At 36.2% G+C, this 13438-nt stretch overlaps 2 protein-coding genes across 6 annotated transcripts; one reads left to right on the top strand and one right to left on the bottom strand.

Annotated features, from left to right (window-relative positions):
* Positions 1 to 2012: 2012 nt before the first annotated feature.
* On the bottom strand, positions 2013 to 4823 carry LOC112289557 (vesicle-fusing ATPase-like). 4 transcript variants are annotated; one of them, XR_016505768.1, is made up of 4 exons: positions 4427 to 4823; positions 3685 to 3828; positions 2408 to 3417; positions 2013 to 2265 (listed from the first exon to the last, which is right to left on the bottom strand). XR_016505768.1 is itself a non-coding variant. In XM_090254760.1 (4 exons), the coding sequence occupies exons 1-3, from the start codon at positions 4644 to 4646 to the stop codon at positions 3362 to 3364; spliced, it is 420 nt and encodes a 139-aa protein (XP_090110886.1). In that variant the 5' UTR covers positions 4647 to 4823; the 3' UTR covers positions 2013 to 2940; positions 3357 to 3361. The 4 variants fall into 4 exon arrangements, 3 of the variants coding, with proteins under 3 accessions (XP_090110886.1, XP_090110885.1, XP_090110884.1); XM_090254760.1 differs by having other exon boundaries at positions 2013 to 2940; positions 3357 to 3417; XM_090254759.1 differs by having other exon boundaries at positions 2013 to 3171; positions 3357 to 3417.
* Positions 4824 to 7121: 2298 nt separating this feature from the next.
* Positions 7122 to 11963, top strand: LOC112289313 (flap endonuclease GEN-like 1). 2 transcript variants are annotated; one of them, XM_024534438.3, is made up of 8 exons: positions 7122 to 8014; positions 8190 to 8372; positions 8493 to 8663; positions 8951 to 9135; positions 9577 to 9892; positions 10043 to 10226; positions 10415 to 10962; positions 11094 to 11963. In XM_024534438.3, the coding sequence occupies exons 1-8, from the start codon at positions 7820 to 7822 to the stop codon at positions 11367 to 11369; spliced, it is 2058 nt and encodes a 685-aa protein (XP_024390206.1). In that variant the 5' UTR covers positions 7122 to 7819; the 3' UTR covers positions 11370 to 11963. The 2 variants fall into 2 exon arrangements, with proteins under 2 accessions (XP_024390206.1, XP_024390207.1); XM_024534439.3 differs by having other exon boundaries at positions 10091 to 10226.
* Positions 11964 to 13438: the final 1475 nt, after the last annotated feature.

The following is a 13438-nucleotide window of genomic DNA, read 5'->3' on the forward strand; positions in this document are numbered from 1 at the left end:
TAATATAAGAATATATTGACTCTTTGATTTTTTGTAAATTATGTTCTAGAAAACTAGTTACTATACATTAGAAAGTGATATTGAAATACAACAACCTACACTTGATATAGATATCAACTATAATGACTACTTGATATAAGTGATTATCTTCTTTGTGCCTCCTTCTAAGGTGACAATAATAAGTAAAAAATGGTCGAGATTAGTAATGTCTAAATCTACAACTTGTGGAATTTTTTTGTTAATTATCATTTGGTTGGGAATAAAAGTCTATCATTACTCATATTGGTGTTGTAAAGATAGTATTGCTACCAATGTCATTGATAATTAATATGGTGTTAATATTCTTTAAATGTATCATATTTGGATATAAATTCTAATGTTTAGAAGCAATGTTAGATAAATAAACCATATTTTTTTAAATCAAAGATTCATTGTCCAATAATATGATTGATAGCTATAGCACATCATCTTTTTTAAATACTATAGTAGCCTTAGTTGTAAGCTTAATTCTTAACTTTATTAAGTCTTCTTCTAAAAGCAAAGTAATCATTTTTTATTCCACATTCAAAGATAATAAAGATGCTTTATTTTCTACTATTCTACTTTCTGAATAAAATACTCTTGTTGATTTGAAATCTAATTCTATATATTCTATACAAAAAAATATAAACAATTTTAATGCTTTATAAACCAAAGTTTGTAATGAATCTAAGGCACTAGTTTCTTTAAGTAGTGTTGAGGTCAAAATAACAAAGTAATTGAAATTAATGGCATTGGCAATACCAAAGAATAGAAGTAGCTTAGATTCATCAATCTAATTTTGTAATCTAGCATAATAAAGATTACTACTATTGTCAAGTACATTTATCAATAGCAATGCAATTTTTGCTACAATTTGGATATAAGTAGCAACCACCATAACTTCTCCAAATGCACCAAACATATATGCATCTATTGAAAAAGATGTTGAATTGTTCTATAGAAGTGGCTTTGCTTTTGCAACCTAGTCCAAAGATGCCATAGCATTATATCACTTTTTTAACTTTGCAATTTTGGCTTTTAAAGTCTTTTTCTTTTTCAAATAAAGTTTCTTCCTCAGAAATAGAATAATGCAATGATCTTCATTAAGTTTTCACTTATTATACTAAAAGTTCTTCAATTGCATTTGCTTTGGCTATTTTCATGCCTTAATCAATACTACTTTAGGTTTTGATTTTATTATATTTTAATTCTTTTTCTTCTTTTTAGAATATTTAGAATTACTCTTAACATGGCCTATTTCATAATATGTCTAATTATATAAGAACTTTTTAAGCTATGCCTTTATTATATTACTTAAAATAGTAGTTATTTTTTTATTCTTTAATGCTTCTATCATCTATAAGATTATGTTGGTAGCATTATATTAACAAAAGGCCTAAATTTACTTCTTAACTTAAGCAAATGCTTGCACTTTCATGGCTTTTTCATTTTAATTTAAGTATTAATTTTGAGTGATTTAAGTGGAATATGAATTTGTAAAAGCATAACTATTGTAGAATAAAAAATGATTTAATATCAATTTTTAAAATGATAAATAACTTAAAAAAATAATTTTTCTACTTTTGAATCACTATAACTTTCAAAAATTAAAAGATAAAAATTCTTATCAAATAGGAAATAAACAACCATAGCACAAGTCAAGCATCTCTTATTCTACTACAAAAGAATTAAAGAATGCAAGTATATATGGAAAATATTAAGCTATACTAAATGGCTAAACTATCATCTTAAAATAAAATTAACAACACCAAATTCTCTATAATACTTATAAAATCATGACATAATAAGAATGCCAAGTTAAGATTTTTTTATTTTTTTACTTTTTATTTTTTTTACATCCTTAATTCTTAGGTAGATGAATACTTCTTACTATAAATAAGTAGTTATTTTGGTTTACTTTATGGATACATTCAAACTCACAAGACTATCTTACCATCCTCAAACAATGACCAAGTGAATGAACAATTAAATAGATAGACAAATAAATATATCTCCTTTGAAATTAATGCATACCAATTAACAAGTAGGCAAACACAAACCAAGGCATGCGAGAGTGGAAATTACGGGGAGAAGACTCAGAACACTGCTGCCACCCAAGATGCTATGCTATATTATTTCCCATCCAGCAACGACCAAAAGCTGTGATTTTGGGTACCAATCTCTGGACCAAGAGCAGTATAAACATCCGTGTGACGAAACACATTCTGAGCTTGGTACCAAAACCTGCAACACCGGATCCCACATGAACACAAGCTCAACAGGTGCAGCTGATCTGAAAATCGCACTTCTCAATAATTCGACATTTCAGCTCTTAGGTATGACCTCAATACGTTCCAATTGCTATTTGAAAGAAGAACAACTATACCTCGTTCATGTCGCTAAATCTCAACTTGAGAACCTTCAGTCGCACCTTGAAAGATCCTTGTGATTGGGACAACTAGTGGGAGAGATCGCAACAAACCCATCTGGCATCACATTTGCTTCCCAATCTACTGGTCGACATCTAAAAATGGCACCTAATTCGAAGGTTTAGTGACCACTTACCTTGGGAGGATTCCCTTTCACCAGACCAAGTGTCTGCAAAGTAAGATTCGATAAAAGAGGGCCAATGCTGGCGTACTAATTCAACTTGCACAAAAATAATAATCCCGCAATGTTATTTGAGTTTGGTGCTCTCAAATGCTGTAATTATCACATTTCACGTAGCTTTTCCCAACCAATTGGGGCCAGTGGTTACCCACCCTCCAACCTGCACTTGTCAAGAGCAGAAAGCTAACATACTTTATCAATTGGGAACAAAAATTTTCATTCTTTAATGTCATCAATCCAATGCTCCCATCTTTCAATGTCAACTAGGATGATGACACTTAAAGGAGACTTGTGAGCATCCTTGAACACCTGCACAGCCATTGCAACCAACATCAGTCATGAAACCATACGGAGAAATGCACACAACCCAGACGACACGAGACGTGAGTATTGCAGGTGCAGAAGCCACCAAATTTCTTTTCGATGCTAATGCCAAGATGTTCAGCAATGAGTATTTCCTTAAATCAATACGCAATGTCCCTTTGTAATCGTAGCATCTTTCTTGGACTCATCCCAGCCGACCATGTCCTCTGAAGATATCTGATATACATACTTGTAGTGAAGTTAAATACCATTACAACCAGCACCAGCTTCAAGCAGGAAAACATTTTCACATTCTTGTGTCGCTGCATGTTCAACTTTTCAATATTAATGACGTATCGGTTTGCATAATCACAGAGGGTGCGACTACATTTTTCAGCAGGATAGAAAGGCATTGAACTTACAATCTTTATGAATGGAAACCCACTTTCGATAGCGATGGTTGCAGCAAGTGCTGTTTTACCCCTGCACACACTCGGGCAAGGCCACCTCAGAACATCCTGCACGGATAGTATGCACACAAGTCTCCTTTAACATGTTAACCGAGAAGGAATACACTAAAAATCCTCCCAACTCCACTACGCATGCCTTACAACAACCATTTGAATCTTCAAACTAGTACCAAACAGAATGAATGATACAAAAAGTAAGCAGAAAAACAAGAATTAGACAACCACGGCATAATGAACATGCAACTCGGGTATCTGATAATCACATGTAAAAACAGGGTACCTTCAAGAAAGAACCAGTACATCTTCAGCGTATTCATGCCTGCACCCAATGCAGGCTCCACTTCATCAACACCCTTCAAAAAGACTTCCCGTTTTACTTTTGTATTATCCTCGTCCATTGCTTTTGAAAGATCGGCTAAATCCACTTCCCTCACAAGAAAACACGAAGTCAAGAGCAGGAGGTATGATGTAACATTGAAAAAATATGCAGTGCACATTCTCACTACAGTATGTGTTCGTACAATCAAAGACCTCATCAAAAGCCCAGATCCTGACTGAACTACTAGCACTATACCCCATAATATTCCATCGGTCGAAAGCCACGCTAATGAGGTTTGTTTCAATCACTTCACAATTTCAGGATGCAGTTCAATGAGCGCCGAACGACATATTCCATGAACAAACTGTGAGCTTCTAAGATCAATTTCAACAAGCCTTACATCTCATCTCCAAAATTTAAGACCCCACCTGTTGCAAAGTCAAAAAAGGTGTCCGCACGTCATCCAAAGCACATGACAAAGTCAACAAACAACCTAAAATTTGCGTGCAAGACGAGAAAACTAGCTCTCTTCGTGAATGGTAAACATTCAATCACCTGTTTAGAGCAAAAGAGCTTGCACTCTTCAATACACCTTCCTATTCTGCTACGCTGAAGTTCTTGGTCCGACACGCTGAACCAATAAACGCAGTCAGCTGATCAGCTACAACGAGAATGCACCATGCACAAGACAAACTCTACTTACGTGAATAGCCATCAATGCTTGCGACCTCCAAAACAGCGAGCAGCATTACACCAATGACCACAACCTGGCTTGAACTCCCGGAAACTACAAGATCACCAAGTTCTTCAAGACCCACATCGACACCCAGAAAAGAGTTTTTCTTCATCTGGTAAGAGTGGATGCTTAAAATCTGAACGCGACCGATCTCGTCTGGCAACCCGATTCCAACTTGAACCTCCATGCGTCCTGGCCTGCATAAATCTGGAAGATCAGACTAACATGGCCATCTATGAGCTTTGTTAACCCCACATATTTGCCTGTTACAACTCAAATCAAGTTGAAAACAGCTAGTACGTCTCCCAATAACATAGCTCAAGGATTGATAGCTTGTAACACGACCGCTTTACCGGAGTAACGCTTCATCAACTAGGTCCTTCCTGCTTGGCATACTGATCAGCAATATGTTAAGAGCCACATCACCATCAATCTGACACCATGCCAAGACGTTGGAATAAAATCTGAACTCCTGTGTAAACTACCTCCGTTCAAGCACCGTATGTCAACATCATTGTTCCAAGAAACGCACAAGTTTTTTTGTGCGGAAAGCGCCCCCATACTACAGACACTCATATCAGCTCGAATTATACATATCAGAGTAGTAACTAGAAGCCAGGAAGTCAACACTCTCAAGGGGAGGAACCTGAGATATAGTTAGTAGAGATATATAGCTTAAATATATATATATATATATATATTAAAAAATCTAAGGTTGCAAAAATAATTAAATATTTAAAAATGATAAGACATTAGTTATTAAATAATAATCTTCGGGAACAAAATGGGATCAAACTTTGGTAAATATAATAGAAGATGATTATACATTCTACATGCAAGTATTTGTCTTCTATAGTTGGAGAGGTTTGTTGCCAGTTGGAAATGCACTTCTTATATTTATTTTTATTGATTTTTATGACCTATTTTTTAAAATGTTATTAAATTACAATTAACAATTTTCTTTCCATTCAAATCATGTTATTGATAGGATTTTTTTTTTTTTTTTTTTTTTTTTTTTTTAATAGTGTGGGCCTTTTTGCACAACACTTTGTACAAGCAAGTGACTAAGTTTAATATGACAACTCTTTATAATTTGTATGCAGAAGAATTAAAGAAAAGATATTTAAAGGTATAATGCTCCAATCATAAATAAAGTTTTAGAAATTACTGTTGATAGAGACATTGGATCTAAAATAAGAAATATCATTATCCTTACCATTGACAGCCTTTTTGCTAGAATCATTAAAACGTACAGTGTGTACGTTCTTCTAATGTATCTTATTATGTTTCTATGTAAATAAATATGATTAAAATCTAAATATATTCTATATGGGAATTGAAATCATGGAAGCAAATGATGTCTACAATGAAGAATGAGATAGTGATTACCAATCTAAAAAGAAATGGCAAGTGAGTGTAATGGATTATACAGCACATTACTTATATTTTTGTCTATATATATATATATATATATATATTTGTGGTATTATTTGAGATTTGTTAATTGTGCTTCAATCAGTTCATTCAAGTAATTAAGAATAATATTGTATGAAATGAAATTTTGTATGTTAATTTTACTCAATATTCAACATTAATTGTAAGAAAAATACATACTGTTTTATTCTTTTGTTTTCTTCCAAGCAGTTTGAACAACAAAATGTTTTAAATTTAAATTGTTTTTTAAGAATTAGTTAGACTTGTCCAGTTCTATTCCAAACTGTGGGTAGAATTAACCTTGTATGTTTTAATCATTTAAATGAATACATTTTAAAATCTAAAACATAACTAAAAAAGTCTAATCTAAGTCAATAAAAATCTTTATGTAAAAATCTATAAATCAATGTATCCAAATTCTTCACTTATTATACTATGTATGAGAAAGATAGTATTGTATTTATAATGAATAGTTTCCAAGTTTCAAAAGATTGTATTATTTTTGTAAGATGTAAATGAATGACTTTTTGAGATTTTTTTTAAAATATATATATATATATATATATATACAGAAATAGGAATAAATGTGAAAGGATTTCTGTCTAGCTGAAACAACATTGAGTGATACATACAAGTATTCTTCATAGTATGTGTGTGATGGCCTCACCGATGAACACTCCAATCAAATAATATGCATTACAATCCCCTATATTTCCTTCTTTACAGAATCAATTTTTATTCTTAATTTCATCACCCAACCAAAATAAAAGCTGTCAAAATTATCTATTTTTTCAATACAAATACGGATGAGCACATAGATGGATGAAGGGGCCAATTCACAAGTTGTATCATCAAATGGTGATTACTGATTTTAATCTGTTCCTCTCAAAACGTCTATTTTGACGTTATCAAACTTTATCATGAACAAATAAGGGTATATAAATAAATAAATAAACAAATAAAAAAGGGTAAATTTCTAAGACACGGTCATGGGTATCTCCGCTGCGGCTGGATGCGACGAAACCCAAATAAAATACAAAGCCCACTCGCAGGGGTGTTCCCGACGGCGGGGGAACATGCCGTGGGGAACGGTTCCCAACCGGCGCCTCGGACGGGGCTCCCCGCGGTGTTTCGGAGGGCGGAGGTCTCGATGTCGAGGAATTGGATTGAAGGATTGAAGGATTTGAACGGATTGTTTCTGTCTATGTAGTACTTGCTTGCTTCTTGAATGCGATCTTCGTGATCCTGCGTGGCAGCCCCTTTCGCTGGCTCCAGATGCGTGACGCGACGCCGCAGTCCCTACCCAGTCAGTCAGCTCGGATGAATTGAAGGGGCCATGAGGCTCCTCTCCTGTCTCGAAAGATCCGTTACAGAGTGCCGTTGCATGTCTCCGTTCACGTTGCGATTGAGAGCTCCGTTGTCGTCGAACTAACTGTTCGTCTCTCTCTTCCTTCCTTCCTCGCCAGAGCGTGTGTTGACAGACGCTATTTTATTAACCTGTGGTGCGCTCTCTCGCTGACCGCAATGCTTATGGGTATTCGTTGTGTGGAGTTTTGAGGGAACGACTCAGCGACGTCGTTGGTGCATTTTGTGGGACGGGAAGAGGTTTTCGTTGACAGTTTCTGCACACAGCGGGTGGATGTAGGATATTTCACGAAATTTTAAAGTGGGTTTTTCAGAAGTACCGTGATTTATATGTGTCGAAGATTCTCAAGGTCGGCTTAAATGTGTGGGTTCAAAAAAGAGTAATGTAGATTCCTGATGTAGCCGTGTAAATGAAATGGATCCCAAGGGTTGAGCATTTTGAAGGAGACTTTGACGAATATTGAGTGCACAGAAGAACAGCTGCACTTGAAGTCCAGCTGTAAGATGTGCGAGAAAAAGTAATGCACGGAAATACATGTGCAGCAGAACCCACATTGAACAATGGGAGTGAGGGGAGGATTTTGGGATGAGCTCCGGGTTGTTTCAAAGAGGAAATCGCTCGACTGGTTGCATGGGAAACGGCTTGCTGTAGACCTATCGTATTGGGTAGTCCAGCAGCAAACAGCTGTGGGTGGCCTCGTCCGAAAGCCTCACCTTCGTATCCTCCTCTTTCGTGTTGTGAACCTCATTTCTCGAGTAATCGCCAACACCATCACCTTTCATTTTTTCAGTGTGACGAAGGTCATCTACTATAAATGGATGATGCGCCTGGTTGCATAAGAAGTTCAATGCTGTTGCAAAGCGAAGATAATCATCGCATGCCATGTAGCAATTGATGGCAACTAAGTCACGTTTTCTTATTGAGCTGCAGGCAGGGGTTCTACCAGTGTTTGTTGTCGATGGCACTTTTCCTCCAGAGAAGCTTGCTGTGCGCATGGAGAGGTTGACCCTTATGTCAACTTCAAACATTCTGCCGAATCCACAGGAATTTGTGACAGGAGAATCTAACATCGCATGCAATAATGGCTTTCAACGAAGAATTGACGAATGTGTGGTGAGTGGTGCTCGAACCAAACTATGATTCAATTAGCTCTGCATATTAACAAAGAATTATTCCCCATTAATCTCTCCTGTGCACTGTTTACATCTTACAATGCTGCTTTTGGTTGGCCAGGAGCTTTTAGAACTGCTGGGAATGCCGGTACTGCACGCAGCCTGGGAGGCAGAGGGATTATGTGCTGAACTTGATCGCGATGGTTTGGTGGATGCTTGCGTAACTGCTGATAGCGACGCCTTTTTGCATGGAGCGAGATGCGTCATTAAAGTGTTGCAAATGGATTCGAAGGTTCGAATCTCTTCCTTTTCTTTGTTCCTGATTTGCCCCACGGACACGCAAGTCCATTCTTAAAGTGAAGGCTGAAGGAATACTTTTTTTCTTAAACTCTTGTTTGAAATTTAAAAAATGTTAGCTTCATTATGCGGGTACTCGTGATCGGGGTTTTTCTTTGCCCTCGCAACCTTGCAGAAAGCTAGCTAGCTATATAGTTCAGTCAAACGTGCAGGTTAGCTGAAGAATGTGGGTATGTCGGTTTCATGTTTGGAGTTCTAACAGTTTTTGGCACGCATTGTTAGGTTCCAATTATAGAGACATATGATGCTGAAGATATCAAGACCATTCTTGGTCTTGACAGGGAGCATATGATTGCATTAGCTCTATTAATGGGCTGTGATTACAACAAGAAGGGAGTTGTGGGGATTGGATGCAATCGAGCTATACGACTTGTTCGCTCCGTTTCCAGTAATAAGGTTTTTGATAGGTGAACAAATGACCAGAGTTTCACTGTGGATGTTGTCTTATCGTAGATCATATTGTCTTTTGTTTCTTCTTCTGTTAATGTGCCTTGTGTTTTTAAGTTTAATGCTAACTTCATCTTACTCTCTCCATTTTCCAAATATGCAGCAAGTCGTACTGATGTTTGTGATTGGATAGTTTTTTTACTGTTGCTAAGCGTAGCGATGTGCTTTTTGAAGGATCAGTCTGTGTGGCCATGGGTGTCAATGAATTGCTTCTGCTTATGGGCGTATTACGTGTCTTTCATGCAACAATTTGTAATTTTCAGTTGAATTGGAGAAATTTCGTTGGACTTCAATCAGTTCTTCATATTGATCTTCAGACATTAGTTTTGGTCTGCAGGATGTAATAGAAAAAAACATAACCTGCTAATTTTTCTGAAGTCCGATGCACCCGTCCATGCCAGATTGAAAGAATGGGGTGGAGGGGAACACACACCAGATTGTCTTCTGGATTTTGAAGACGACAATAGTGAGGCGAATGGGGATCAAAATGATGAAGGCAAAAGTTCTTGCAGAAAACCTGATTCCGTTAACACCTCAATGTCAACGAAGAAAAGTCTACGTCATTGTGGTAATTGTGGGCACCTAGGTACCAGGCGAGAGCATATTGTAGCTGGCTGTACATTTTGCAAGGGCGTTGCTGATAGAACGGAGGCTACAGAGTGGGGTTGTTTGCAAAAAGAAAAGGGCTTCCAATGCGCATGTGAGGCTTGTGTAAAAGTACGTCGCAGCCTCTAGCATTCATCCTTGGATTCAGAGTTCATGAGGATTTTGCTGCCAGTTAGGGTTGGGTTTGGGTTTTGTGTGGTTTTAATCGGTTTTAATTTTGTACGCTTGTTATTCATTATGTTACTCATTACATGTATGTAGCAATTTTGTAGTCAGCAAGACCATGATTTGAGCGGAAGTCTAATGCAGAAAAAAAAGTCGAAAAAAAGTACACGACAGAAAAACTGGTGGGTTAAGTGTTGCGATAAGATGGCAAAGAGTGATGGGTTTCCTAACGAGGACATCATTAATATTTTCTTGCGGCCTGGTTGTAGTAATTTCGCAGGTACATATTACTTCACTCCTTGATTTTGGTTTCTTCGAATCACCTCTGTAATTGGAATTCGAGTGTTTTCAAGATCTTTTGAGAGGAATGTAGTCTCCATATCATTTTATTTTTTATTTTTTATTATTTATTATTTTTTGTAATCCTGAGGTTGAATGATAAAACGGGAGTACAAATAAATATTGTAGGAGAAGGTTCACCCTCATCTTTGATTAAGTGGCGCATCCCAAAGATGGAGCTTCTGGAAGACTTCTTGCATATAAATTTGCACTGGGACACCTCATTTGTGCGCCAGCGCATGCTCCCACTCCTCTCCACCATTTGTCTCAAAGGATTGGCAGCAAGAAATCAGAGCGAGGCCAAGATGTGGAATGACTATCCGTTTGAAAACACCATCCTTGGGCGATTCATTCCTCACTCCATTAAACGCATTAAAGTGGAAAAATCCAGAGAGTTTTACTTGTTACAATGGACAAGTTTGGCGAGCTCAACAGGGTGCAACTGGCTTGGCAACCAGACCAAGAACAGCTCCCAGGAGCAGACGTCAGTTTCCTTGGGGAACTTGACAGATCTTCTCCCAGACACAGATTGTGATATTAACCAAACCGTAGATGTGGATACCATTCCTATAGAGGCCGAGCAAGGTAACGATGAGGTTGTATTTGCAACTGTTGAGGACATAAACCTGGTGGAGGCCGCGTGTCCAGAGCTTGTGGAAGCATTCGAACAAGAGCAGGTAGACGAAAGAAACTAAATCTTTAACCTAGACTTTGGTGTTTTTCGCCCGTTTTCCTTTTAATTAAGTATCCAACAGCAATAGCAATGGAAGGTTTTGATGTGAACTAGCTCTCTCGTTCTTATCCCCAGGCGGCGAAGGAAGTGGCGAAAGCAACAAGAAAAAGGACGAAACGTAAAGAAAGTGAGCAAGAGAGTAGTTCAAGCCAGCAAAGCATCAAGGACTTCTTCAAAGTGAGGAAGGGATCAATCATAACAACTCCTAGGAGCAAGTCCTCGTCTGATGGTTCTGTCTCCTCTGAGCACTTCCCAAAACATCCACTACCGACCGATGGATTAGCCTCACCCGCCCAAATCAGACTTCCAGATACCAATGTCAATGGGTTGCGGAGAAATTTATTTTTCTAACAACGCTCAATATTTTGAGGATGCGAAAAACGTAGCCAGCGTACGTGTACATGCCGAACTTACAGCTCTCACTGGGCCAAGAGAACATTTTGATATCCAAGTAAATACGCAGACAAGTACTTCATTAGTACATCATCTCAGGGCTTCTTAATTCGCCTTGGTCGGGTGGTTAAGGCGTATGTTTGATCAGGAAATCGCCTACTACTGGAACCATTTTTGAGGATCTGCTCTAGACATAAGACAACCTTAGTGAAAGACAACCTGCAGTGGAGCACTTTCAGCAAGGAGCTTACATTGACATCAGAGGAAGTGCCAGGTTCCAGAAACTTTCTTTCTCCTCGTTTATTCTGATTCCACTGTTTTCAATATGCAGATGTAGTGGAGGAGCAGACTAAGGAAATCACGTGGAGTCAATTAGAATTGTACAGAACTTTACACGTGTGTAACATCGACACAGGATAACTAATTCTTTTTGAAGGTATTGAGTGCTGCCTTGGACAGCAAATTTGTAGAGGTTGTAACTCATAACTGAATTGGACATACGAAGCAAATGATGCTTTGACCAACTTATCCCCTGATACTTCTTATTTCTAATGACATGCTCATGATGATAATTTCTACGTGTTCAAATATGTTACTAACTGGAAGTTCATATTCAGATGACACTTGCTTGAAATTCTGTTAAATGTTGACGGAATAATCTAGTACAATTGACAAATCTTGTTTGAGTTTTGAAGAAAACAACAGAAATACTAAATTTTCATGGTAGGATTGTAGTTTTCTCTATTTATTTCCTTATCCTAATTCATTTTGTTTTAGTTGAGATTCCAATGTAGCAAGTGTTACCTACAATACATAAAATTTCAAGGATGAATATTTAACACCAATTTTGACACACAACATATTAACATTAGCATTATCAGTCAACCAATTCATATTTTGAATTTGTGCCTATACATGCATTTCTCATTTGTAGAGGTGCTAAAAAATAATGTTGGATTTTCTTATTATCTAATTGAAGTCCTACATTAATATTCCTTCATTCAAAGATAAACTTCCTTAGGTATAAACTTGTATCTTAAAACATCTATTTTTATATTATCTCGTGATTCACTTAACATCTTATTTTTATAGTTTGAGATATTATTTCAAATAAAGATACTATTCATCATCAACTATTTTTAAGATTTTTTATCTTCTTTTTTAAGACTTTTCTTGGAGGTTGGAATCTTTCAAATGAAATTTAATTTGATTAATAATGATTGTTGTATACTTTTAATAAGTTCTAATAAAAAATTTAAAACTATGATGTTTAATATTTATGTTTATAATTAATTAATTTATAATTTGTTATAAAAAGTAATATATATTTTTTAAAAAAAACTTTTTCAAATTGAATTGTAAAAAGCAACTATTTTAAAAAATATATAAAGCTTACATAAAAAATGCTATCTTTTATAACATTACTTTTTATCTAATTTAAATTTAGATTAAATACATAAAAAATTAAGTGTTATGTGATGTGACATCAAGTGCCAAAGCCCATTAGATGTAAGTAGTTTAATTTGGTTTAGTGGTTTTCCATTTGTTAGAATTCAAATCCTAGTTGACATCAATAAAGTCAACTAACAAAAAAAAGCTTAAGCGAAAAAACCTCTAGACTTGACATGCTTATTGAATCAAGACTTGTGAGTGATTTTCAGAGAGAGAAAGAGAGAGAGAGAGAACTTACTGTTGGTTTACTATGTTGGCTGTTAAAATCTAGTTGAACTAAGCATTGTAGTTTTGACGCAATTGTGGAGGTATAAAGAAATAATAATGTGGTTAGGATACATTGCAAGAGTATTATTGGACATTAAAATATTAAAATCAATACATTGTCTATAATATTGTTGGACTGAAGACATTGAACTATAAGAATTTGGAGCTTTGGGAGCCTATTAGTACAAAAAAGGTACAATCGTTGGAGCTTGTTGAGGGCAATGGTGGGATATTAAGTGAGGTGGCACAAAAAGTGGCTCTTACTTGCAAAATAGTGATGCAACATTGGATGAGATGATACAAGATTG

Source organism: Physcomitrium patens, chromosome 12 (assembly GCF_059467195.1).
Source record: "Physcomitrium patens ecotype Gransden chromosome 12, ASM5946719v1, whole genome shotgun sequence".
NCBI classification, from domain to species: domain Eukaryota; kingdom Viridiplantae; phylum Streptophyta; class Bryopsida; order Funariales; family Funariaceae; genus Physcomitrium; species Physcomitrium patens.